General features: G+C 40.3%; 1 protein-coding gene across 7 annotated transcripts; it reads left to right on the top strand.

Moving 5' to 3' along the window:
* Positions 1–27,926, top strand: ANKRD46 (ankyrin repeat domain 46). Of its 7 annotated transcripts, none has more exons than XM_050941275.1 (6): positions 1–60; positions 14,844–14,887; positions 15,684–15,784; positions 20,970–21,312; positions 22,644–22,802; positions 25,918–27,926. In XM_050941275.1, the coding sequence occupies exons 4-6, from the start codon at positions 21,002–21,004 to the stop codon at positions 26,132–26,134; spliced, it is 687 nt and encodes a 228-aa protein (XP_050797232.1). In that variant the 5' UTR covers positions 1–60; positions 14,844–14,887; positions 15,684–15,784; positions 20,970–21,001; the 3' UTR covers positions 26,135–27,926. The 7 variants fall into 7 exon arrangements, with proteins under 7 accessions (XP_050797232.1, XP_050797235.1, XP_050797231.1 ...); XM_050941274.1 differs by lacking the exon at positions 15,684–15,784 and adding an exon at positions 3,629–3,696 and having other exon boundaries at positions 43–60; XM_050941276.1 differs by lacking the exon at positions 1–60 and adding an exon at positions 3,603–3,696.

The raw sequence follows: 27,926 nt of genomic DNA, 5'->3' as shown, positions 1-27,926 counted from the left end.
GCCCGGCTGCGTGTGCGTCCCGAGAAGCAGGGCAGCGCGGCGCGGCGCGGCGGGACTCAGGTATCGGGCCGGGCAGCGCCGGGCCCTGGGCCCGGCGGCGGGGGTCGGAGCCAGGCAAGGCCCGCGGGAGGGGATCTGGCGCGGGGCCCGCTCCCTGCTGAGTGCCCAGCCGCGGGGCAGCCGGGCCTGGCTGGGCACCGGGCGGGCAGCCTGACCCAGGCGCGCCGAGACTGGGAGCTGCCACCCCTACCTCAGCGGGGGGAGACGGCAGGGCCTGTCCTGGATGCCGGGCCTAGGCCGCTGCGTAGCACAGGCCCGCAGAGCGGGGCTCTGAGCGGTTCCCATCCAGGGCCAGGCCAGCGGAGTTACAGGAGATGCGGGCCAGAAACCCTCCTGCGTTCAGGGCTCGGGTTGTGCCTGCCCTTTGGCTGGTAATCGCCTTGTGGCAAAGCCTGGCTCAGCGATGGCTCGTATAAAGCCCCGGCCCACCCTGGTCCAGGACAAGCGACAGTGTATAAATAGTGTAGTCCGAATTCATCCCAGGTCAGGGAAGGAGGAGAGCGGTTGTGCATTCCGAGTAATGTTGAAAAACAGCTGTGATACCGGCTAGGCAACTAAGTAGTTTCCCAATGTGATGTGGTGGTACAGAATTAATGCTGTGCTGAGCCACCTACACGGGGTATAACTGACTCTAGTTTTTAGCACCTCCCTGACAAATTGAACTGCACAAAATTTGTCATGAAGATGTGAGAAGACTAAAAATAGCTAACTCTGCATAGATATAACTGTCTGCAAATACTTGAAATGTCACTATGAAGTCAAAGGAGGGGCCCTTTGAAATGATGAAGGGATGGGAAAACTAGAAGAGAAGGAAAGAGAAAAAAAATTCTCCACCTTACAGTCCAACTTTGACTTACAAAGAAAGAGGAGCAAATTTATAAATATGTACAGCTTGACTAAATACCTAAAAGGAGTGTGAAAGATGTAAACACGTACAAGAACATTAACCATGTAAAAAACACTAAGGAGGCAGAGGAGTCCCTTTTTGTTCCACCAAAATGTAACTAAGAATAATGGGGTAGAATTAAGAAAATGTGGTCTGTGAGGAAAAACTTTCGAACAGTGAGATGATCTGTTAGACTGAAATAGTCTTTGAAAAGAAATAGTAGACATCTCATTTTAAAAGGTACTGCCATTTATGATTTGTATTGTGGTAGCACCCAGAAGCCCCAGTCGAGATTGGGGTTCACTTGTGCTACATACTAAGGGCTTGTCTACACATACAGCACTGTAGCAGCGCAGCTGTAGCACTTAATGAAGATGCTACTTACATCCCTGTGGGCATAGGTATTCCACCTCAAGTAGCAGTAACTATGTCAACAGGAGACCTCCTATCAACATAGGGCTGTCTCCACCAGGAGGTCAGTTGGTATAACTAGAGCCCTGCACAGATAAAAAATTTGTATCCACGTCCAATCAGCAAACATAGTCTGCAGATATCTGCAGATGTGGATATAAAGTGGCTATCTGCAGATTTGCAGAGCTCTAGATATAAAATTTGGATCCACATCCATCCGCGATGCAGAAACAGATGCAGATATCTGCTGATATAAAGGGGGTATCAGCAAATTTTCAGGGCTATAGATATAACTGTCGCTCAGATGTATTTATACTGATATAAATCTGTGATGTAGACCAAACCTAATATAGTTTTAGTTCTGTGCTTTGTTGTTTTTAAATTACAAACCAGTAAGTTTGGAATGGTGTCCTTAGCCTCTGTTTGCCAGAAGCTGGGAATGAGTAACAAGGGATGGATCACTTGATGGTTACCTGTTTTATTCATTTCCTCTGGGGCACCTGGCATTGGCCACTCTCAGAAGACAGGATACTGGGCTAGATGGATCTTTGATCTGACCCAATAGGGCCATCTTATGTTCTTAAGTTTTATTAAACGGCTGTATGTTCTATATTTTTAATAAGCTATGAAAGTAGTGCAGTGTTTGCAACTCAAATATTACAGAATCATGCTAGGGCATGAGCATCAAAAAGTGACACTGACTGGATGCTCACTTTGTGAGTTGAAGAGAAAGGTGTATTGGGGGAGAAAACCAACCACACCAATGGTGAAAGGTTTAAATTTTGTAATAGCCTTAAATGATATTAGCTAGCTATATAGGCATCGATTTTAAAATAGTTTTTAATCTAATACATACTGTAGGGTACAGTCCTGCACTGGCAGGAATGATTAGATGACTGAAGAAGTCTTTTACTTGTAAATTCAGTGGGCTAAATTCTGTTGTATTCTGCAGCCGTTTTACACTGCCAGAGCAACATAAAGGGCAGCCCCAGCCACCAGAGAATACTCCTGATGTAAGGTTTTTTTCTTCGGTGCCAAAGGACTGCCAGAATAGAGCTATGCTGCTCCCTCCTCACAGCCCCCATGGGGTGCAGCAGATGAGGCCAGAGTACGCTATATAGTTAAGGCTGTTCTTGGCTGTGGAGCAGCTCCTAGAGGACTGTTGCATTTGAGCGTAATTTAGAGCTACCTTCTGGCGATTGTAGCTCAAGAGCAATGGAGATTCTGCCCCACTGATTTTAATAGCTTTGAGCACTATCTTCACATCACTAAGGAGTTGTCTGTACAGCAAAGTGGGCCAGAAGAAGTTATTCTGCAATAGGACCCTGTATGGATACTTACTCCAGAATAAGAATGTTCATACGGAGAGTTATTCCAGAATAGCTATTGTGCTTTAAATGCACGCCCGTTCTTATACTGGAATAATTTCCCCATGTAGACAAACCCAAAATCTTTCTCAGTGGGAGTTCACTGTAGTGTCTTTTTTTCCATTTCTTCCCTTGAAAACTGCCTTCCACCTTTTAACTATTTTAATACCAAAATAAACAACATGGCTGTATTTTGTTTTGGGTTGTTTTCCTACCATGTAATGCTATTTTTATTCACTAGAATATTTTGGCAGCTTGTCTTCCAACATTTTCTAAAATCTTGTGTGGATTGTGAGGGACTAGTAATATATCAAAACAAGTTGTGAGAAAGTCTAATATTTTTGTTCAGCAGCACTAAGAAGGATCAAATAAAAGTTTTTAAGTGACGCTTACTATGAGCACTGCTCTTTAGCCTGTAAGACAGAAAAGAGGCTAACACAACGGGAAGGAAAAGAGATGCTATGGGAAGGCTCTAAAAGGTATAATAAAGAACCTGAAGGAAAAATTGCAGCAACCAACATTCTTAATGACATTGCGATGTGACTGTATGTGGTCACAATAGCTCTAAGTGCTGTGACCCTTTATTTTTTTTTGTAGAGTTTCTGACCGCTCTTTCTCATGGTGTTGTGAATTGCCTCTCAAGGCATTTTTAGGAAATCTGGGTATTGCTGTTCATTCTTTTGGGCACTAGCCTTCACTGTAAAAACAAAGTGTTTTTAAATAATAATTAGCTTTGGAGAAGAGTCAGTTGGTATTAAACATCTACATAAAATAAGACCACGTAATGCTATAATGGAATTGAAAGAAAAAATATATTTGAAGAAAGGCTTTAGTTTTGCAAAATGTGAAAATTACAATTTTAGTGTTCTCTCATTAATTTTAAAGCTTCATTTTTCTGATGCAGCTGCTATTTATGTCAGTTCTTGTCCCGAAAATCTTACAGTCCAAGACCCCAATCCTACATATATTTATGTAAGTGCTTAACTTTACACTTTTATGTCAGTAGGGCTATTCCTGTGTACAGTTAAACGTGTGTAATTGTTGGCAGGGTCTGGCTTAAGAAGACAAATTGCATATGAAATGTGGTGGGAGAAGGACTCAATCAAATATATACTTTTTAAAAAAAATGCTAGCTTTTAAAGTTATTTTTAAGATCAGGTAAAATATCAGTTATCCCCATTGCATGTTGGTCTCACCATCATTAATTGCCTGACCTTTTTGGTATTGTGACAGAAATGCTTTGATAGCAGCATACACTCAACATCTGCAGATACTGCAGTTTGATTAGTGTTTTTGTTTTGCCAGGATTTGCTGTCCTTTCTGAACCTTTGATTTTTTTATGTAACTTACTGAATGTGTTGAATAACTAGATAGGAGAAAAACCAGATCTAAATAATGAAAACTGCTGGCTAAATGAATGCACAGGAGAATTTACTTTTTAAAGAGAAAAATGTTACCATATTATTTTAAAGTTAAGTGCCCCTGGTATGTGGCCATTGGGTTCATTACTGGTTGAGTGAGTTTTGATTAAACAACTTGCAGCTCACTTTTAAGTATAATTGAATTCTTTTACTAAATATTCTTACTCCCAAGGAAGAAAGTATGACTTCAGTTTAGTAAAGAATGGTGAGGCCATTCCAGAAAGACTCTGACTTTAAAATGATTATTTACATTTTTATTTGGCTTTTTAATAGATGCGATTTAGGATGCAGTCATGTCATTTGAGTTTAAAAAATCCATCATGAATACAAACATTTGAAAGTCAGGGCATTCACAATCCACTGGCAAGTGGGACATTTTTGCTGGTGAGTGTGAGGCCCAAAGGTATCAGTTTTTCCAGAATTTCAGCTTTATTTAAAAAAAAATAAAGTTTCTGCCTCTTACAGTTGTGAACATAACCATCCAATTGTGAATTGAACGTAAGTTGATTGATACACAGTGTTGTTTTCCTGAATTTTCACAAATTTACCAAGCAGCAGAGTAGAATTAAAAGACTCTGGTCAGTTTCATTGTTATTATTGAAAATCTTGTAAACAGCAGTGTTAACTCTCAAGAATCATGTCAAATTCCTGTTTCTCCTGCCTCAAAAAAACTATATCGTCGTCACCAGAGACACATAAGGACAGAGAAAGCAAAAAAAAGCAGCAGCTCGGGCAAGGGTTGAGTAGCCAAAATCCTTCTGATAGATCCAGAGGTTCTTCAGGGAAGGAGACAAAATTCCTTCAAACTTCCAGCATATAGGGGATGGAGCTTCAGATTGATCCGATACCTCCTAGTCAGCAGGTGATTATAAAAGATGGAATACCTTGTTAGAAATTCCCACACCCTCACTATCATCTGGGGCTTTGTAGGCCAGCTCGGCCTCGGTTTGTCCCTCAGCGGGTCTGTGGGGTATCCCACTGCCTCGCTACCAATAGTCTTAAGCCCGGCCCTAGGTCAGGGTGGGGCAACAAACGCTGAGTCCGTATGCTCAGGCCCTCAGACAGGGCTGAGTGGCACTAGTCTTAAGCCCAGCCCTAGGGCAGGGCAGGGCAACAAATGCTGAGTCAGTAATAGTAGGTCTCAGCCCCCTCAGGCCAGGGAAAGGGGGAGTCTGCCACCCCTGGAGGGGTGACAGAGGGGGATGCAGACCCTCCCACTCCACTGCGTCCCAGACCAGGGCCCTAGCAGTGGCAGACGCTTGCTGCTGTCAATGGGGATCCTGGCCACAACACACTGACATTGGCTCTGGCCGTGCTGCAGCCAGACTGGGGTCGGCTGCCCCCGGGCTACTTCCACTCTCCCCCTCGTCAGGTACGCGAGTAGTCGTAGCGTCAGCAGCGGTCTCAAACACCATTGGCTCCTCTGGGTAAGTGTTCGAGGGTGGGCTCAGCAGCTCCTCGGGGTAGCGGGCGCGAGGCAGGCTCGGCCAGTCCTCCTCGGGGTAGCGGGCGCGAGGCAGGCTTGGCGGGCTGGGTGTGAGCTCCAGCTGGCAGAGGCCACAGACATCTGGTCCCGGCAGTGGCTGGGCTCCTACTGATCTCTGCAGGTCAGTTTTTATACTTCCGGGTCTGCGCCGTGACCTCTGAGGGGCGGGCGCAGGACCCAGAGGCTCCGCCCACAGCGGGGTTGGGGAAGGTTTGTCCCTCAGCGGGGCGGTGAGGTATCCCACCACCTCACTACAGGCTTCTTTCCAGAGCCCTACCCTTCGACTTTATTAGTAAGGCCACTCCTTTGTCTTTTTCATTTACCTTTGGCTCTTAGATGTCTGGTAAACTTTTTGAGTTCTGGGTATCTCATCACAAAAACCATCATGACAACTCGTACTAATTGGCACACTTGTGACTCTGATACATGGTGTATAAATGCATGTAACTGGGCATCTCAGCAGAGTGGCTAAGGACTCTGTCGCTTTTTAAGGATTGAATGTCTGTTCATCCCTGCAGGTTGGCTCTCCTGACTCAGAGTTGAACCACACTGTTGGGTGGGGAAGTTGCTGTGCAATTGGCCTTGTTTCTGTTTTGAGGACAAGTAGATTTTAGTTTTAATTCAGTCAGCTTGGCACTTTCCCTGAGTTATAAACTATAAATACAAGGAAACAAGAGTGAATTGCCTACAGTTTTATTTAAACTTTAGAATCATTAAGTTTATTTTAAAAAGGCATGGGATAGCACAGTAGTCTAGAAGTGATGCAGAGCTCTACTATGTGGGCATCAGAGATGTGGACCTTCAACTCAGTCCCCTCATTCCTGGGCCAGCAAGTCTGGAAGTATACTCAGGTGTCTCCTGATCCTTCCTATCTGCTGATTCACTCTCCCTCCTCCACAAATTAATCCTTCTAGAAGCAATGTTGGCAGACTCCAGTAGGAACTGTTTACTTGTTTACATGGGGGAAAAGACAAGCCTAGCTGTAGCAGGTAATTATTCTAGTCTAATGTCCACACGGGGGAGTTATAATGACATAGCTAAAGCAGTGTCTGTGTTGGTCAGTTTCCCTGTGTATACAAGCGCTGTGTTTGGCAGAAGAAGCAGGAATGATCATGGTGGTAGGAGAACTGAGGGCAACTGCCACTCTCTGATGAAAACAAAAGTAATTGAAACAATTGTCTCAAATTTTGGGATCCATGGTTTGCACAGCTTTTGAGGAGGCAGTTTAGTTAGCAGAAATTGAAGTACACAGTGAACAGTGTAGTTAAGGTCTGTGTATATAGAGTGCTCCTGCTGTAACCTGATGACTGGAAACTTTTGTTTTTGTTTTGTGTTCCATAGCAACTTCTTGGATGGGTGATTCTTTTGGAAGCAGTTAAGATGGTAAACTTGGGCAAATAGCTGTATTTATAATCCTGTTGAACAGGTTATGGATGAGTCCCTCTAGCCTGAAGAACAGGAATTGTTTGTTTTTGTTTTAGCTTTTTTTTTCTTTGCTGATTTTTCTAGAAAAATTCAAAAACGCCAATAATAATACTGAATGAAGAAGACATTTACATTTCTTCAACATTCATCATTACTGAAATCAGGAAAAAGGAATTTAAATACCAGATTATTGCTTTATGAGTTTAGCTACTGTTTTTAAAATTTTGACACAAGAAAGGATCAGTGCTTAGCATCGGTATGTACTCATTAGAAATGTAGCCTAAAAAGGTTGTGCCATTGCATCATTTCATGCCACATGATGTATCCTGTCCTTGCATAACATGATGTGCTGAAAGTGTTTTAAATACCATTTTACTGACAGAGACTTACCCACTTCTTAACAGGTGTTCTATTTCAATCCATCACGTATTTAGCTACGATAAACTGATTCCACTGTCGGAAGTCTAATAAAGATCATGTGTGTGCCTGTCCTGTTGCATAGTAAGAGCCATAAATCTGATGGTGTCAATTTCATGATCTTCAGTATTGGCAAATAAGCATATTAGCGATAAGGACCGATGATGAACCAGCATAGCAGTGTGTTTTTAATATTTTAAAAGTTGTTACTGACTAGCACACACTGTAGATGTATAGAGCACAGAATTAAGAAGGCTCCGTTAACCTAGAGTTCCCCTGAGCTGCCCTGACTCTCTCTGTTAGCCACTGTGTGGGGCTGAATGTTGTAAGTGCCAGTGAGAACACTGAAACCCTGCATGACCATATTTCCCAAAGGGGAAATGGGATACGGCACAAAGCGAGCCCAAGTCACTCATCTGCGCCCTCCCCGTACGGGGCTGGCCTGAGCTGCTCACAGGAGCCCTGCTTCCCACTCCCTGGATGGGGCTGGCGTCACCGCTTGCCCAAGCCCTGCCTGCTCGCTGAGCCCTGCCCCTCCCCCCTGCATAGGCCTGGCATCTCTGCCCCCCCCCCCCGCACCCCCTGACTCCTCCACATGTTCCTCTGCATCCCCTTGTTTTGACAAAAGTGGGCATTTGTCCCATTTTTTCAGAAAAAGTCAGGACAGCCGGGACATGGGTTAAAAAAGGGACTGTCCTGACCAAAACAAAACGTATGGTTACCCTACTGAAACCTTATGAAGGAGCCCATGGAGGTTAAATGTGTGGGCAGGAGATTTAACCTAGAAAAATGTAAGCACAGATGTTCAAAGAGAGGTGCAAGGTAAGGCGTAACCCTAGATTATGTCAAGTGATAGATAAAAAAGGGAAGAAAAAGGCAGTATAGTAATATAAACTTCATGTGGCTGACTGGTTTGTAATGTGTGTATCTTAATTTGCTGAACCACACTATGCCAGACGTACCCATGACATTCAATTCTATGTCTCTGAAAGGCAGTAAGTCTCTCCATTTTAGTAACCTCAAGGTATTGAAGCTGTTGACGGAATGTGAACTGTTCTTCTGTAAACAGGCAGCAGTAATCTGGGTGGTTTGAAGGAAAGTGATTTTATCTCGAGATCCCTGGCCCAAGTCCAAGCCTCTAATATCAGTAGAATAGGGATCAAAGACCAGACAGAATAACCATCTTTAGCATAAGTGATGAGAGATGTTTTAGGACCAAAGTTCATGGACCATACACTCTATTTTTAGTGGTTAACAGTTAGATGGGACAGAGTTTTGTAACTGTGCTGCAAAACTTATCTCTAGCTTTTTCAAGTTATTTTGGATTTCAGGATCCCCTTTTGTCCCCCTAATAATTTAAACTCTTACTAGCAAGTTTTCTTTCAAGAAAACAACAGCCACAGAAACAAGCAATAAGAAATAGTGAGGGGTTATATGCTGTTTTCTGCAGCCGAATGTGAATTCAGCAGGTCACATGGTGGCACCATTCATCCACATACAAACAGCAATTTAAGAATAATTCACTTATTAAAGAATTGATTTCTGATGGACAGTTGCTCACTGGCACTTGTCTCCTATTGCATAAGAATCTTTTAGGAGCTGCAGCAAATTCAGACTGAAATATATCATCAAGAGCTAAAAATAAACATCAGTAGCTTTTAAACAAAAAATGTTGCACTGACCTTGAACTAACTACTGGAAGTCCTTCATGTTTAGCATTCCTGCAGTATACCAGTGGAAAGAGAATGTGCTTGAAGGTTTCTGAGCAGGAAGATATTTATACTTATGAAGAGTGTGATTCAGTAACTTCCCATAAAGACAGAAGTATTAGAACTTATGGCATTAGCCAGCAAATATTGTTTCAACTTCTATATTGAGATTAAATATATATGTTCAGTTTCCTTCAGTTATTGTATCCACTTTGCGTGAGACAATTGCAGCGAATTAAGTCTGCAAGTAATTTGAATAGGTACATTCAACATCACTGTAAATTATGCTCCTCACTGCATGCTCCCTGTCCAAAGTATAAAAATGGGCCTGGTTCAGAAAGGGGTTTTAAAGGCATCTATTAAATAGTGAAATATTCTGAAACAAATTCTATCTGTAAAAATACTTTGGTTCAACTGATTTGCATATATGTAGTGGTTAAGGGAAATGTTTGTGAATCCTCTCATCTTTAAAGCTGTGGTGTAAAGTAACATTCTTTTCTGCAACAGAGCAAGATCTGAAAATTTCGTTTTGGGTTGGGGGGTGGGGGTACAGCACATGCATTATACTGTACTGGGAGGCAGTGTCCTCTGGTGGATAGAGCAGCAGATAGAAATAAGAAATCTGGTTCTGTTCCTGGCTCTGCCACTAACTGACATGCTGAGTGAGCTTAGCTAAGACACATCCACTTGCTGTTCCTCTGTTTACCCACATGAGGTAATTATACTTACCTCCTTTGTAAAGCACTTTGCAATCTATAGATGAAAAGTGCTATATGAGTAGGATGACCAGATGGGACTGTCCGTTTAAAAACTGTCCCGTTTTTGGGGACTTTTTCTTACTTAGGTGCCTATTACCCCCCACCCCAGTCCCGTTTTTTCACAGTTGCTGTCTGGTCACCCTGTATATGAGAGCTGGGTAATATTATGTGCCAAAGTTTTTCTCAGGGTATGGTTATTGTTAAAGTCAGGATAATGTAGCTATAAATCTCGCACACCCCTATTTAATATTGTTGAAGGAAAATAGGAATTATTTCCTCCAACACTGGGTATCTTGCTGACTGGAAGGTTCCAAATCTAAAACTGGATTTTCAGGTCACAGTTAGTGGAAAGGATTCAACATTTGAGTCTCCTTAGTGTGCAGCAAATGACAGGTAGTGCTGCTTTTGCACTGTCACCAACTCATACATCCCATCTGAGAAAACACAAAATGATAGCAGGCCATTGAAAATTGTTATCTCTGTGCTCCCTGCATATAGTTTGCCAACACCATGGAAAGCAAAACTCTTGGGGAAAATAGCTAAAGGCAGGAAGAGGGGAAAATGCCAAGTGCTGTAGGTTAGTAGATCTGTATAAATGTGTTAGTCTCTAAGGTGCCACAAGTACTCCTGTGCTTTTTGCAGATACAGACTAACACGGCTGCTACTCTGTATATTGTGAACTCTGTATTTGAGAGGTGTTCAGAGCCCTCCGTGGGATTGGTTCTGGCTACCTGAGAGGTTGCAGCTCTGTTTCACTGGAACAGTGAAACTACAATCCAGTGGGGGAAGGGGGGAGTGAGTGCAGGATACAGCTCTTTCAGAGGAGCTGAATGTAAACTATGGAATTCTCTCCCTAAGCAAAAATGACTAGAGACCTTATCATTTTCAGAACTAAATGCAAAACTTATTTATTCAACTTAACTTTCCCTCAATTTCCACATACCAAAGAAATCCACACGCAAATATATCCTGTAAATTAATCGAGTAATTTCTCCTACATGCTAGGAAGGAAGGGGGAGAGGGAGCTATTTGTTTCTATTTTTAAATACTTGAGAGATACTCATATACAGCAGTGATGGAGGAGGAGTCATACAAGTACTTGGAGAGTGTGTCCTTCTCTCATGGATAAAATTACATCATTTTAGTTTTGTTTTTATCTTGCATGCACATGTAAATAGGGCTTATTCTTGTCTCGCTGTATTTTTAGATGCAATCCCAGTTAAACAGGAAACCTTACTTTCAGAGGATATGGGCAAACTGCTTAAGATGGATGCTTTGTTACCTTAAAAAAAGGAGAGGCTACGCAAGCCAGTGTCAATTAAATACTCTAAAAGTGTATGACAAAAGAGTGGAAGATTATATGCAATTAAGGAGTTGATGAATGTAGCGCTTATGTGTAAACTGTGTACCTCTTACATTAACCTCTCCATATTCTCCATCACAGTGCATTGACTTGTTGACATCCTAAATATCCTGTTGCTGCTAGTCAGAATATCACCAATGGCATTTTGGCTCTGGGAGTCAGAAATAGTTATTAATGTTGGGAAGTCTCATTTACTGGTAACATGTCATTGCATCCTATTGATCGATTTATTTATTTATTTATAGGGCAAAGGTAGTAATGGTTACTCTCATTCATTTTCTGAGAGATGGCATGAGTGTTCCACCAGCAGAACACATTTGGTTTTTTTTTGTTTGTTTGTTTGTTTTTTACTGATACATTATGGTGGCACTGACTGGGTGACTAAAAGATTTTGGCCAATCATAACTAGGGATCCTAATTTTTTGTGATTAAAAAAACCCAACATTCTCTGATTTTAAAAAACCATATGTCATAAACAGATAGTTAAGGGTTAATGTCTCTCTTACCTGTAAAGGGTTAACAAACAGGGATCCCAAACACCTGACCAGAGGACCAATCAGAAGACAAGATACTTTCAAATCTCATGGGAGGGAAGCCTTTGTTTGTGGGGTTTGGGTTTGGCTTTGTTCTCTCTGGGTCCTGAATGGGGCTAGAGGTGCAACCAGGTTTCTGCCAATCTCCCTGCTACAGTCTCTTATCTGTTCAGAATTGTGAGTAAGAAAAGGCGGTCATAGTCTTTTAATTTATTTTTTTTTATTTACATATGTGTACTTGCTGGAAGTAGCTTAAATTGTGTTTCTGCTGGAGAAAGTTTCTTTCTATTGTTTATAAGTTGAAAGACCCTGTAACTGTTTACCATCTAAAGTGCAGAGATAAACCTTTTACTTTTTTCTTTCTTTCTTATTAAAAGTTTTGCTTTTAAGACCTGTTTAATTTTTTTTCCTAGTTAAGGTTCAAAGGAATTGGTGGGGAGAAGGGAATGATAAATTTTCTCTTTGTGTTATATTCACGCAGCTTGTATTGCCTCTGGGTGAGGAGGAAGGTAACACTCCTCTCGGTGTGGTGATTCAAGAAGTTGAATCAGGCGATCTCCTAGTGTTCCCAGGGCGGGAAGGAGCTGGGAGGGGGAAGGGAATGGTTTATTTCCCTTTGTTGTGAGACTCAAGGAATCTGGGTCTTGGGGTCCCCTGGGAAGGTTTTGGGGGACCAGAGGGTATCAGGCCCTTAAAATTTCTGGTTGCTGGCAGCCTATCAGATCTAAGCTGGTAATTAAGCTTAGGGGAATTCATGCTAGTACCCATATTTTGGACGCTAAGGTCCAGAATTGGGAATTATACTTGACATGGTGTGCAGCGTGTGGGAAAGAGTATAATCCAAAAGCCAGTAAAATTATTAATTTTCTTTTCTCTGTTAGCTGCTTGTAAGCAGAGAGATGGGTTTGTTTTTTAAACCTACAGCCAGAGAATTTTTTTTTCCTTGCTCCATCTGGCTGTGCATAGAAATGGCCTCAGGCAAGCGCCATTAAGATTAACAGGGGTCTTTTATTAGACAATAAAACTCCAGCTGTGAGTCAGCTACACCAGCAGAACACATTTGTAAATGAAAGACACTTTCTTTTGCTTTTTAACTCTTTCGAGAGAGGCTAGGAAGTTAAAAGGACTCTGTTGCTAAGCAACCCCAGGAAGCCAACAGAGAACCTGAATTTCAGGCAGTAAACACCAGAGGGCGCCTCAGCACAAGAAAGCAGGAATCATGAGTTCCAAGGAAAGCCTGAGACAGGAACGAGCATGGCAACAAGCCATGGACAAAGAAAATGAACTTAGGAGATGGATGGAATTAATTAATGCAGAACTAGCCAAGGAAGAGGCAGCCCACAAAAGAAAACAACAAGAAGAAGAGGCGGCCCACAGAAGGAAACAAGAAGAAGAAGATGCAGCCTACAGAAGACAGATAGAACTCCAGAGGGAGGCCCACCGACAGGCCCTGGAATTAGAACAGGCTAAGCAACAGAACACAGCCAATCCTAACAACCCTGCGCCAATGATTGTTCCACATCATAAGAAATTTCCCACCTACAAGGCAGGGCCCTTGGGTTGATGAATTTGGGGTCGACGAAGGATTGGTGGATAGCTGACACTTGTGCCCCCGTGTCTCTCCACGCAGTAACCTTCTTTCCGCCCACTCTCAAAATTTCCCTTCGCTCCAAGGGTATTTGAGAGGCATCTGGGCCTGGGGATCTTTGGTGTGATGGTTGTGTAATGAACTGCACTCGGTTGGGGTTCTTTGGGCAGTTGGCCTTTATATGTCCCAGTTCATTACACTTAAAGCATCTTCCAGCTGACTGGTCACTGGGTCGAGGTGGGAAATTTCTTGTATGTAAATTTAAAGTGCATTCAAAAATCAACAACAAGAAGGGAAGGTTGTGCGCATTAAATAAGTGACACTGGTACTTTCAGTAAAATGTAGTTAATATATGTTTTTATTTTTTCACAAAATGTAAACTAAAGATTCTCAAAAAATGGAAATTCTGCATTTTTCAGTTGCAAATGGATTTCTAGGATCCCTGATCAAACTAATATCTTTGTGATGCATATGAGAGAGAGGGAGAACCTGTCCCCATGAGTAATCCTGTCTCATCAATGATCCAGCCATATCTTTGTGTGTTCATGGTATTGAGTGGTAACTGTTTTACGTAGCTGCTCTGATTGTTACATATTGAGAAATACGAAGAGGAAAACATCCACTTGCTGCAAAATAAAATGACTCGGAGTTGGTAAATTCCAAACTTACAAGCTGTTTAAGATTTGACAAATTGTGGCTTGTAGTGTGATTTTACTTGTTAAAGAGAATTCCTCCCCTGCTGCTGCTTCAGTGTATTGTCTAAATGGGCACAAAAAAATTAAGAGAAAAAAACTTGACTTATTAGCAGAATTACAAGCAAAATTACAGACGTCAGACTTCTAATAAATAAATGTAAATAACTTTTACGAACATCTAATCATTTTCCCCTATGATTCCTGTTGAAAACAGAATAGTTTCATTGATGTTCCCACTACACTCAGTCTCCTGTGGCACTGAAGAAGCAATTTATTGCATAATTCCCATTAATAGTACAAATACACTCTGTGATCACACTACTGCATTCAATGTGTATGTATTGCATAAACGTAGAATAAATTGACATCCCCTTAACACCTTTTCTCACTTGAAATGATATCTTTAATTGATTATTTAAAAATAGTCATTTCATATTACTACAACAAAATGTCAACAACTATACTTTTGTTATACAAGTATACTGCTTGTCTATTAGAAGATACATTTTTCAATAAATAGTGCCACATTTTTGGAACGAGTAATTCACTGAATCAAATTACATGTGTTTGTTCCAGGTGCAACAGTGGTAATTCTCACAGATATTCAGAATGCTTGTTTTACAGTATGTTTGCTGCTTAGCACTATAGTACATACCTTTCTTTTTAATTTGTCTCATACATTTTTGGTGACTGGTAGATGACGCTATGTTTTGTTTATATTCAGAGCTGCCCTCAAATTCACCTTTCTGAAACCATTTAAGGAGATTGGTGAGTACCTCAATATTTCTTCTAATCCTTTTAACAAGTACTGGTCATGGCAGAAATAACCCTTTTGGCATATGTCCTGCATAAGGTTGCAACTTCTGATCAGAGCACTAAATCCACAGTTTACATATCCAAAGTTATCAAAGGTATCTGAACAAATAAACCATCGTAACTGTGCTGTATTTTGGTGGCAGAAAACTTCAATAAACCAGATGCAGTTCAAGACATGTAGTGTATTTTTTGTTTAACATTTCTGACGTTAGGGGATTAGAAATTTTGAGAGAGACTGTTCTGCCTTTGTTACTGGTTTGTGACAGGTAGAACCACTGGCAGAGGTTGGTAGCCTACATGCTGGAATACTGGAAATATGTTTTGTGGGCTGGAGTATGTCAGTTGCATGGTTCCTAATCCTCAAACAATGGCAAGTGGGATTTATTTTTGCTTGTTTTTATTTACTTAATGTGGAGCACTAAGGGTTTATCCTAATTCCTCTGCGTTTCAGTGTGTCTCTCTGCAGGTTCTAGTTAGTATTAGTTCTAAACCAGAATACTTCATATCCTGCTCCATGATAAACAGCTGCTTCTTCACACACTTACACACCACAACCACCTTGGCATACTTAGTCCAGTGAGCTTTTTCTGGTCATTTGGTTGTTTCATGAAGATTTGCATGTGAAGTACCTGGAGAACTCTAGGAGGATTTACCAGATGTACAAACAAATACAGATTTAACAGAACACACAATTCTTTTTCAGAAAGTTTAGTACTGTTCTTCTAATGGAATAGTCTGTTTGTTACAGATTTGCACTGATACACTACAAGACATTTTATTAAACAAGCTTAAGGATCCCACCAGTGTCCTGCAACATCTGAAGGCAAAATCTTATTTTCTTAAGAACAAGTGAGCTTTTACATTGTTGCTATGTTTGTGCTACTTGAAGATTTTAAAATTATTTAAGGTATATCTAGTACAGAGATCTAATGTGAAAATTGCATCTTTTGGAGATTGGGCCTGTCAGCTTGTGGGGAAGGTTAGGGTTGAGAAAGATACAGTTGTGCCACTTCAATTTTGGAAGGGAAATAGGCAAGAAAATTTAGATTGTTGTACAGGGTCAAATTGATTTAAATCATGATTTAAATCACTAGTCAGGGAGACACGATGTAATCATGGATTTCTACATAAAAGTGCATTCTTGTTGGTTGTTGTAACCTTAATACATATTCTTCACAACTCAGAGATGTAGGTTTCTTTTTTAGAAGGTACACACTATACATTTTTAAAGTGATTTATTTTGAAAACTTTTCAGATTAGTTTTACAGCTATATCAGAAAATGAATGATTGTTTGGTTATTTCATTTAGCAAAGGTAATTGAAGCAGATATTTATGAAGTCATTGGCAAAGAATCATAGAATCATAGACTTTAAGGTCAGAAGGGACCATTATGATCATCTAGTCTGACCTCCTGCACAATGCAGGCCACAGAATCTCACCCACCCACTCCTGTTTCAAATCTATGTCTGAGCCATTGAAGTCCTCAAATCATGGTTTAAAGACTTCATAGTGCAGAGAATCTTCCAGTAAGTGACCCGTGCCCCAGGCCCCACGCTGCAGAGGAAGGCGAAACCCCCCAGGGCTTCTGTCAATCTGCCCTAGAGGAAAATTCCTTCCCGACCCCAAATATGGCGATCAGCTAAACCCTGAGCATGTGGGCAAGACTCACCAGTCAGACACCCAGGAAAGAATTCTCTATAGTAACCCAAATCCTACCCCATCTAAGAACTGTCTCCAATTCAACAGATTAATCATTAATATTTGGAGGATTTTCTTGCCATGATGTATTAGGAGGAGAACATCACCAGACAGACATTTAAATTGTTTTATTTAACTAAAACAACAAGGTTATATATTCTGGATTTTTTTCTTCAACAGCAAACATATAATATTTTAACAAAACAAGCATATAAATTTTTGAATTTAGTTAAACATTCCTGATTTTTAAAAATCAGGTTTGGTTTTGTTAATTGTTTTTAACTAAAATAGTTACATGAATTTTAAAAAACAAATGCATTAAATTGACTACGTCAGCCAGATCAACATGAGAAACTTAAAATACTGGCTTCTGCAGCTACCTCAGTCGTCTTCACCTTCATTTTCCTGTTTGTTCATAATCTGGAAAAGAAAAACAAGCTTTCCTGCTTTTTCAGGTCCCAAACGATTTCTCAATTTGGAATGAATTAGTCCAAATTAAGAAAATATTCTTTCTACACCAGCAGAAGGAGCTACTGCTGTTAAAAGTGAGATTATCACTTCAACAGTCTCCGAATCCAAGCGCTTAAGTGACTTCCACCAGTTCACTGGTGTGACTTTCTTTAAAACATCATCAGAAAACATATATTTCTTGAATGGTTCTTATTCCCAAACTGGGTCTCTTTTATAGCCTGCTGACACTATAGGTTTTCCCTTCTAGTGAGAGAATGGTATGGTTGATCTCAAATCAATGAAGGCTACACTCAGAAAGACCTCAAGACTTCTGGAATATGCTGCTCGGTTTCACTTTTGTTTCTACTGTCTGTCCCTCCCTTCTCACATTTATTTCCAGACTTCTCCTTGTCCAGATCTGTTCTGCCCCCAACAATCTTCTGTTCATTAAATATTTTGAAACTTTGCACTTTTAGAGAGAGGTAAGGGATTGACTGTGTACACAAATTTGCAGAGGGACAATAGGATTGAGGTCTGTTATTTCTCACCTTTTATTTATTTATTTTATTTATTTAAAAACATTTTTTTTTCTGTTAACAAGCATGTTATCTCTGGAGATGCAAATGCACAGTCTGAAAAATCCATGAATTATTGGAACTCATTTACAAAATTTTTCTTAAACATTACATGAATATATTGTCTCATGCTATAGAATTAGAATTTATAATCCCTATTCCATGATGAGATATCGTTGAACTATACTATATCTTTATCTTTAGATAGTGTTTTCCTCAAAAAGCATTTTATCAAAAAAATCCAATGTAAATAAATAACATCCCATTTAAATAAAAAAAATCATTGATTTTTTTTTTATCCACCCTGTTGCTGTGGAGTCCTAACGTTGCAATCCACCAGAATTCTTGTAGCATTTCAGTTGGAAGTACTGGATAGATCAGAGGTGGGCAAGCTATGGGCCCATGGGACCCTCCTGCCTGGCCTCTGAGCTCCTGGCCTGTGAGGCTAGACCCCAACCTCTCCCCTGCTTTCCCCCTCCCCCACAGCCTCAGCTCACTGTGCCGCTCGCGCAATGCTCTGGGCAGTGAGCTCTTACCGGGCCGCGCAGCTGCAGAGCCAGCCTGACCCAGTGCTCTGTTCTGCGCGGTGGCGTGGCTTGCTCCAGCCAGGTGGCATGGCTGCCTGTCCTGGTGCTCTGGGTGGTGCGGCTGTAGCGCTGCCAGCCACCGGTGCTCCAGGCCGTGTGGTAAGGGGGCAGGGAGCAGGGGAGGTTGGATGGAGGGCAGGGGAGTTTGGGGTGGTGGTCAGGGGTCGGGGGTGTGGATGGGGTCAGGGTGGTTAGAGGGCAGGGAACAGGGATGTTGAATGGGGGTAGGGGTCCGGGAGGGGCAGTCAGGAATGAGAGGAGGAGTTGGATGAGGCGGCGAGGGGGCAGTCAGGGGTGGGGGGTTTCGGGGTGGTCAGGAAACAGGTAGCGGTGGATGGGGCAGGAGTCCCGGGGGGGCCATCAGGGGGTGAGAAGTGGGGGGGGGGTCCGATAGGGGTCGGGGGCCAGGCCACGCCTGGTTGTGGAGGCACAGCCTCCCCTAACTGGCCCTCCATACAATTTTGGAAACCCAATGTGGCCTTCAGGCCAAAAAGTTTGCCTGCCCCTGAGATAGATTCTGTGTTCTTTCAGTTGCTCTGTCCATATTTGGATAAAATGGAAGTAGTTAGTGCCCTAAAGGGAAGCAATATTGTATGAACTATCTTCTGGCTTTCTGCTGTTGGAGATGATTGTGGAAGAGAATGCTTTCAAGTAAGCAGTAAATTATCCCCTACATAATATTACTTGCAGACTAAAAAGAATGTATTTTGCATAGATACTGAATTATTAAGTCATTCTTTATGTAGTTATTCAGGGCCAGAAAGTTATTTCCCATCTCTTCCTCTTCCAAATCTGAGATAAGAAAAGTCAGCTTTGTGTCTTGCCTTGACAAATTAAATAGTGTTGATACATACATTCTGATAGCAGAATTTGTCCAAATGAGAAATGCCAACTTGTGAGGTGTAAATAATAATTTGAATAGACTAAAATATTATAGTCTCTTAATCAGAACAGCATTCAAAACCAAGGTGTCTGTACTGTAAGTATTGGAAAACGATTAATTTGAAACACTAGGGAAGAGTTATAAATCATGAACAGTGTAAACTCCCCAAAAGCAAGGGAAGTCTTAAATCTAATTCTTTGGCTGCTGGCCATATTTCCATTCTTCCAGCCAAATGAGTGCACTAGGATTGGAGGATGCCTTATATAGGCAAGAGAATTAAAGTACTTAAGTATCCTATCAAAAAGATTCAGCTAGCTAATCAGAATCCTGATTATAATCTGCTAGAGAATTGTCATGAGCGTGGAGTACTAAGTATCCAAGATTCATAATTTCTTCTCCATTCCCACAAGAAAAATTCTAATCCAAGTCAAGGTCCTCTTTCAGCCCTGTTATTTTAACTGCCTCCTGTCTGACTTGATGAATCTTTCCTCACTCCAGTCTATTCAGAATTCATCTGGTAAAATCATTTTCCCTGCTCACCACCTGGACTCCGTCACTCCTATGTTCAAAGCTCTTCACTGGCTACTCGTTGTCTTCCACATCAAGTTCAGCCACCTAGTACTCTTCTGCAAGGCCCTGTATAGTCCCTCCCAGCCACCATAACTTCTTATCTTCCCCTCTCATGCACTCTGCACCAGTGAATCCTCCTAAGTAACCATTCTCTTCCTCCTCTCTCATTTTTGTCTTCATGCCTCTTCCTCACTGTCCCTTATGCATGGAACAACCTTACTTGGTCTTGTGAGTCACTCATTCACTCTCTCCCTATCCAAATCTGTCTTTTAAAAAACTCACTTCTTTCACAATACCTATTATCTCTAGTTAGTCAGTTGAATCATATTTAATCAAATAATAATTAGCAAGAAGTCTGTGGTGCAACCAATTTCTACCTTGCACTTTTAGGCCGAAACAACAAAGTACGTGTTTATCTTTAAAACCTTTGGGACTATTCCCTTGCTTTGCTGGATGGGGTCCTGGTGTGGAAATTGCACCCACAGCAGTTCTAGATCCTCCTTTGATTTACCATTGTTGTCTTCACGTTGTCTAAAAATTCTATCATTTTGTCCTTTGTCTAAGTTAACTTCCTCTAGGCAGGGACCTTATCTTTATAGTTGCTTGTGAAACGCTATGCCCACCTATGGTGCTGTATAAAAACGTTCTGCAGAGGTGGTTGAAAAATGTAATTTCATGCAGAGAGTGAAGGAGATAATGCTCATAGTAACAATGAATTTTTCAGCAGCTGTCACTATTGTGTATTGAAGTTCAGATGTAAATAAGGAACAGATAAATGAGAGAGGAAATTCCATTAGTGACTTTATTTATAGTACATTAAAACTCTGATTACTTTGAGAGCCCAGTGTGTTTGTTCAATCCTTTAATCTGAGTTATAAAATATGACTCTTCTCCCCGCTCCCCTCTTTCTAAATAGAATTTGCTCACAGGCTGGACCTGTCAAAGTTTTCTTTTTAATATAAAATCTACAGTGTGTGATCTCTCCCTCTGTGGGGTTTACCTAGTGCCTTGCATTCATGGTGGTGTTTTACGCAATCCTCTGAAGTAACAAGGCTATCCATTTCTGTTCCAGCAGTTGTGAATAGGATTAACAGAGTATTCTCTATGTATCAGAAAAGACTGCAGGATATTAAAATAATCTGTAATATACAATGATTTCAGAACTATATTCATAAACTACTTTGCATTTTTATTTGAGAAAGCATTTCTGAGGTGTTTGCATTGTATTTATTTACTTCACTTCATCATATCCTCTCATTTTTAACTGCAGGTTTGCCACAAACTTCAGACAGAAGTGGAACAATGTCCTATGTTTTTGTAAATGATTCTTCCCAGACAAATGTGCCCCTGTTGCAGGCGTGCATTGATGGGGATTTTAACTATTCCAAGCGGCTGCTGGAGAGCGGCTTTGACCCAAATATTCGTGACAGTCGTGGCCGAACTGGTCTCCACCTTGCCGCAGCCAGAGGAAACGTAGACATCTGTCAGCTGTTGCACAAATTTGGTGCTGATCTACTGGCCACTGATTACCAAGGTAATACAGCCCTTCACCTGTGTGGGCACGTGGATACTATCCAGTTCCTAGTCTCTAATGGACTCAAAATTGATATTTGGTAAGTTTGTCTCTTTTTTGACCACTTTATAGTATATTAGTCTCTCTCTCAGAAGCATTTTGTGCAAATATGTTGCCTGATACAAATGCTTTAATGGTAAATTCAGTGAAATTCAATTTTTTTAAATGCCAGTTATGGGGAAAAAAAAAAACAAATGCATGGGCCCACTCCTAACTGATCGTGAACATCATGAAAGGCAATAGAAATAGGAGCTGTGGGACTGGGCTGGCATAGCCACTATCTCTCACTAGCTGATGGCTCTGCTGTCCTGGGTTTGGCCAGACAGCCAAGAGGTGGTGGATGGCATCACAGAATAATTTAGAATGACAGGGAGTTTTTTTAGAATTTTCTGTACCACAGTCTTAATGCTTTTATTGACTACTGTAACAAATAGAGAAATACAGTAAATGTGTATCAGTTCTCCCGTACTCTTTGGGAGACCGTGCTGCCTTTCAATGCTCCCCCTTCCTCAAAGCCAATCCTTCTTTTAAATATTGTATATTCTTTGTTCCTAGCTCCCAGCAGCTGTCAGATGCTAGTGTCCAGACACAAGCACTCAGAATACCAAATAACTAGCTATTTTATTGAGTACAATTAGGTCACGTTGTTCTTAGACCTTTCTGCACATGCATCCCAGCAGAGGAAAATAAGGCAATAAGTTTAGGTCCTTGGGCCTTCTGGTCATCTTTGATTATTGGAGCTGCCCATGATCTCCTCATATCAGCAGTATTAATTATTGGCCTGCCCAGGGTCATTATGTGGTTTTTCCCTTCCTCCCTTTATCCCAAACACCTGTTTGCTGGCAGCCTCTAATATGAAGGCAACAATTGTACTCCTACTTGGTTCGGTTTTTCAAAGGTAGCGGTAGGAGGATTTACCCATTCTGTGTTTCATTTATTGCTTAATAGTCTGTGACTCTTATACAGTAAGAAGCTATGAAGAAACTTAGATTTTGAGCAGTAATCATACAGAGCCTTATACACTGATATAAATATGTTGTTAGTTTCTTCATTTTTGTTGCGGAAGCATCCAAAGGCTACAATCAGGATAAGACCCCATTGTACTATGTTTTTTGACTTTGTGCCAAAAGTAAAATATTATAGGGTTGTGTGCTTTAAAAATAAACTACTGAATTTTTCATGCAGTTGCCTTTTATTCTTGGACTTTTTATAACTAAGAATAGTTTGCTATTTTGTGTAGCTAGAGGCTGGTCCTAAATATTTATTGGGCAGTACATTTTACATTGCATACTTATGAAGATCCATCCTATCTTAGAATTCTCATTGTATAGTTTATCTTCCCCCATCCACTTTCTTGGGGGTACTATTTAGCAATCACCAAGGTGCAACACCACTTGTTCTGGCAAAACGAAGAGGAGTAAATAAGGAAGTAATTCGATTGCTGGAATCTCTGGAGGAGCAGGAGGTGAAAGGATTTAACAGAGGAGCTCCCTCTAAGATGGAAACCATGCAGACTGCAGAAAGTGAAAGGTATTACAAGACAGATGTTTACTAGAAAAAAATAAAAGCATGTGTGTAAAGTATATCTTTGTTGGTAAATCCATATTGTTTTCTGCTAGAGACATGAGTTGACATGTTTGTTCCTCAAAATGGAACAAAAGATTTATAAAAACTAAGTTCAATAGAAAAGTGTTGGTTTTGTTTTTTGTTGTTTTTTTAAAATTTCTAATGAAAGAAGTTTTTATAACAGCTAAGTATTCCACTACAAGGTTTACAATCCAAATATTATATCATTTTACTGGTGCAGTAAATCTTCAGGATAATCTGAAAATGAAATTCACTAGAAACTGGTGATAAGTAAGTCCCTGAATATCCTGCAGTGTTATGCTCTAGAAACAAAGGGTATATCTACACTGTAATTAGACACCTGCAACTGGCCCATGCCAGCCGACTTGGGCTCCTGGGGCTGAGGCTAAGAGGCTGTTTAACTGCAGTGTAGACATTTGGACTGGAGCCTGAGCTTTGGGACTTTTTCCCTCACAGGGTCCCAGAGCCTGAGCTCCAGCCTGAGCCCAAACATATGTTACCCGATATGTTAAAAACAAACCTACTCACTTTACATTTTATATCATTAAAATTTTACAAGATTCCAAAAGGAATTCGACATTTATATGGATCAGATGAATATCCAGAGTTAGAACAATTACTGCTCAAAATTTTGGAAGAAATGTTAATCTCATGGGTCAGGGGTTAAACTAATCTCCAACAATTAGAGAGAGACCTAATGTGGAGGAAAGATAATCTCACATCTGCCTGCTCTGGAGTTTCTTGCATCTTTCTTTGAAGCATCTAGTGCTGGTCGCTGTTAGAGACTGGACACTGGACTAGACAGATCACATATCTAATCCAGTGTGGCAAGTCCTATTTTTCCTATGGGAGTTTTACCATTGACTTTAATGGGGCTTGGATTTAGCTGTGAATTTGAACTGATAATGTCCCTTTAAAACCTGTAACTTCCTTTCCCTTTTGTGACCATCATTAATGTTCTCTTGTTTGATTTGGCAGGGAAACCTATAACTTGTCTTTTGGAATTATAGACTTACAGTTTACTCCCAGTTTGTTTGTGAGCTAGTTTAAAATATCTAAAGTATCTCTTTTTGTAAGATAACTTTGTATAATAAAAATAGATCCAGACAGCATTAAAAGCAAATGAATGCACATGTGCTTTGTAATTAGTTTGTGTCCTTGTAAGAGCGCTATTCGGCGGTTGGCTTTTCCGACCTCTAGTTTCACTCCTACCTCTTGGTATTATTTCCTGATTCTAGAGACTCTCAGAATAGAATTCCTTCTTGTTTCTCTCCTCCCTCATTCCCACTTTGCATGAAGCCAAGTGAAGATAATTGCTGTTCCCTCTGGAGACCTTGAACTTCACTTTTGAACTGACAGGAGAAGTTTCTAGAGATCAGTGTAAAAGTGTTCACTCCCTTCCTGGCTGAGTTTAATGCCGCCGCCTCCTCATTACACTCACTTGCTTCTGACTCATGAGCAAAATACAAAACAAAACTAGATTCCCAAATCCGATTTCTTCTCTTTTCCTCTCCCCTCCACCCCCGTGTGGTATCATTATTGTGCTGTGTCTGGGCAGAACACTTCCTCTCTATTTTCACATAGAGAATCTACTTGTTATGCATAGACCTACTGACCTGTCACTATAACAGGAAGCAACATTGTTAGAAGCAAAATGATCATTTAAGGATTTGTCACTTACAGATTTTTCCAGAATAGTTTTATAGAGGCAATTGCGGCTTCATTAATGTTGCTTTTAATTTGGTTGCAATAGAAAATGCCACAGGGGTCATCTTTGAGATGAGTGAGGACCTTTGGTTTTGTTGTGATGGTTTTCTTAACAATGAACGTATGACCACTTTAAGATTGCAGCATACCTTTATTTAACCCCTGGAGTGATTATGTATTGACTAGTTGGTGCTTAATTAGTGAGCAGATCTATTCTATGCCAATAGAGTTCTTTTAATAAACCTTCTCACTTTGTTTGTCATCTTCCCTGCTTATAAGTTCCTAACTCCTGTAGTTATGGGCAAACCACCATAGCTTCGCAGCCAAGTAAATATTTAAAAACCAAAAAAGACAAGGCACTTTACTGGAAATGCCTGAACTTTTCTGCACACAACACTAATAGTTCAGTAAATTACTTGAGTTTTGTCTAATTATTATTCATTAGTTGTACTTCATAATGAGGAAAAATGTCACATGAATAACAGTAATGTTAATCAGGAATGTATTTTTAGAAAAAAGGTTTACAAATGAATCTTCCTTCTAGGCGTGTGTTACTGGCATCTTTCGTCATATCAGAAGCAAGAGCATTTAAACGGATAGTGTTAACTCCCAATTTACTTTGATCTGAAATATTTTGTTCCTGTTTATTATTACAGGATACGCCTACGATTACTGTAATTGAAGAGATATTGGGGGAGGGGGAATCTATTTTTACTCTGTATATTTTATGCCTTAACATCACTATGTACATAGCTAGTTTCACTGTTTCTCTCGATACACAGTAAGAGCCTGATTCTGCAAATGCTTATGCTCATATGGAACTTTGCTCATCTGGGAAGCGTGGGACTACTCAAATGAGTAAAATTACAGACACGCATAAGTGTGTGATCAAGACTTTAGTCAGTTCTTTTGCTGTTTGTGTAGTTCCTTCCAGGGCTTTGGAATGGAGCCCAGAGCTGGAGCACGGAGCAGCTCTGGAGCAGTGGAGCTGCAGGTTTTTGCCTGGAGCTGGAGCAGAGCCGGAGCACAGCTCCAAAGCCCTGGTTCCTTCATACATCAGCTAAGGAAATACATTTGCTTATTTTTTTAAAACACTACTCTGTACCCAAGTCAAAGATTCTTTGAAAAGATAGATTGTAAAGTCTCAAAGGATTGCTTGTCAACTATTGTACATTGATTTGGTAGGGTCAGAGAAGGGTCTTTTTCTTATATACTGTCTTTAGATCATGAGTAAGTACTGTAAATCTGAAAATGTTTAATTTTGAATATTTTAGTGGTATTAGCAGGTTTACTCTTTTACTTAAGGATGCATTCTTTTACTAGGTGTGTTTATAACTTTAATCCTTCACAGTGCAATGGAAAGCCATTCCCTCCTTAATCCGAACCTGCAGCAAGGTGAAGGGGTTCTTTCCAGCTTCCGCACAACATGGCAAGAGTTTGTGGAGGACCTGGGCTTCTGGAGGGTGCTACTCCTGATCATTGTCATTGCCCTTCTCTCTCTCGGAATCGCATACTACGTTAGTGGGGTGCTTCCTTTTGTGGAAAATCAGCCTGAATTGGTGCATTAAAGCAAATGAAGAGGCACAATGTTCTTTTCCTGAGTTCTAATCTTTGTTTTGAGCTTCTTATAAGTCTTGGCGCAGCTGTATATACTGTTTGCCTTTTATATGTACTGCTAACCCTTTTGGAAGAGAGCTACATTAATTGCTAAAACCACCAGGTTCTAAAGCATTCCTAGGCTACCTCTGACATGTCTTGACTTCTAATCAGAACTTATAGATAGCAGTCTTTATTGATCAAATGTGGTGATTATACAAGGCCCTTCATAAATAAATAGCAAATCCTTGAGTATGTGAAAATGTGTCCTGGTATAGGACCAAATCATCTTGTTTTCCATTTAAAAAAAAGAAACTACTTTTCCTATGGTTCAGCTTTTGAGGAGGAGTATTCTTATAAAGAACTACCTAGATTAAATTGGAATAATTTTAATCTATTCTGGTATTTACATCATACAGTACTGTAAATGTGCAGTTTTCTTAGTGCATGTTCATGTGTATGGTTATAAACTACGTATACATTTAAAGAATGAGAAACATTTCAAATTTTATAACTTCGTTAAACTTCCTTTGACATCCTTGGATCAGTCTCGTATTTATGTATTAGCTTAATATAATATAGGTTGTTTTTTTCCAGTTCATTTGGTGTTACTAAAATTTGTGTGAGAATAAATCCTTTGAAGTGAAATTGTCTGTAGTGCTTTTGGATGCAAACATCTTTAAGCATTTGACTTCAAAATGCAACTTTTTCATTTGAAATACCTTTTAAGGAAACATTTTCTTTGTAATGTAGATGAAAAGTGATTTAAACATTTTGTGCTGTGTTGCTGTGAAATGTGTCATGCAGGATAACTGAGTGTTTTCACATAAACTACAGTAAACAATATGTTCATTTCATTTGCAGTTTTGTGCAAGGGTTTAATTGGAATATATTTTTGGTAATATTACTGTCAGTTTCCACTGTTTTCAACTGGCACTCAAAAGCTGATGGGGCACTTTCTGAATTAACATAATGCAATGTTGCAGTGAGTGTCTTCATATTTGGGAATATTATGTAAATTGAAATCTGGCCCAATGTGAGGTCTTTGTTTGTTGTTAATCTGAAGTTATAATACCTGATGGTTTAATACTCTTTTATGGAGACTGGGTAAATATGCAGTAAGATTGTGATTGTCAAAGGTGCCCAACTTCCACTCAATTTCCATGGCAGTCAGGTGCCTAACTCCTTTAGGTAGCTTTCACAATCCCAACCTAAGTGAATTCAGCAAATGTTAATAAAACAGCAAAAGGATTTGTTTTATTAAAATGATCCTAAATCATTGCAAAATAAACTGAACACTTGCAAAGTTAGAAATTATGGTAAATGATGGTGGATATACATACATCTTATTATTGTGTTAATATATATTTGTTGTCTCTAGTTTGTGGTCATTGACTGAGGCAGCATCTTGTCTTTGTGATGTTGGGATAGGCTTCACTGAAGCGTTCATTCTAAATTGTTTCTGAAGAATTCTTAGAAGCGATTCTCCCAGATGGTACTAATGCAGCAAAGAGGGAAACCTCCAAAAACCAACAAAATGAGCTTCTCTTTCAAACAGTTTAATTTGTCATTTATCTGTTTATGAATAGAGAAACATAAGCTATTACCTATTCAAGTAAATGTAGTTTATATATGTCTATTTCTGTTAAGAACACCCTGTTTTATATTAAATAATGAAATTTTGCATTATGCACTCTCTGTATAATTTGTAAATGTATTTTGAATGTGGATGAATGCCATAAATAAAGATGTATAAGTAGACAA

The sequence above is a fragment of the Gopherus flavomarginatus genome, chromosome 2, assembly GCF_025201925.1.
Source record: "Gopherus flavomarginatus isolate rGopFla2 chromosome 2, rGopFla2.mat.asm, whole genome shotgun sequence".
Lineage (NCBI taxonomy): Eukaryota > Metazoa > Chordata > Testudines > Testudinidae > Gopherus > Gopherus flavomarginatus.
Note: the sequence above shows the minus strand (reverse complement) of the source record. Positions and strands in the feature narration are given on the sequence as shown.

Excerpts from the sequence above, each read along its gene's own strand:
- ANKRD46 (XM_050941272.1), top strand. The coding sequence starts at position 3,623 with ATGCAGCTGCTATTTATGTCAGTTCTTGTCCCGAAAATCTTACAGTCC. Across the intron at positions 21,313-22,643 it reads GGACTCAAAATTGATATTTG|CAATCACCAAGGTGCAACAC; the intron begins GTAAGTTTGTCT and ends GGTACTATTTAG. Across the intron at positions 22,803-25,917 it reads CAGACTGCAGAAAGTGAAAG|TGCAATGGAAAGCCATTCCC; the intron begins GTATTACAAGAC and ends AATCCTTCACAG.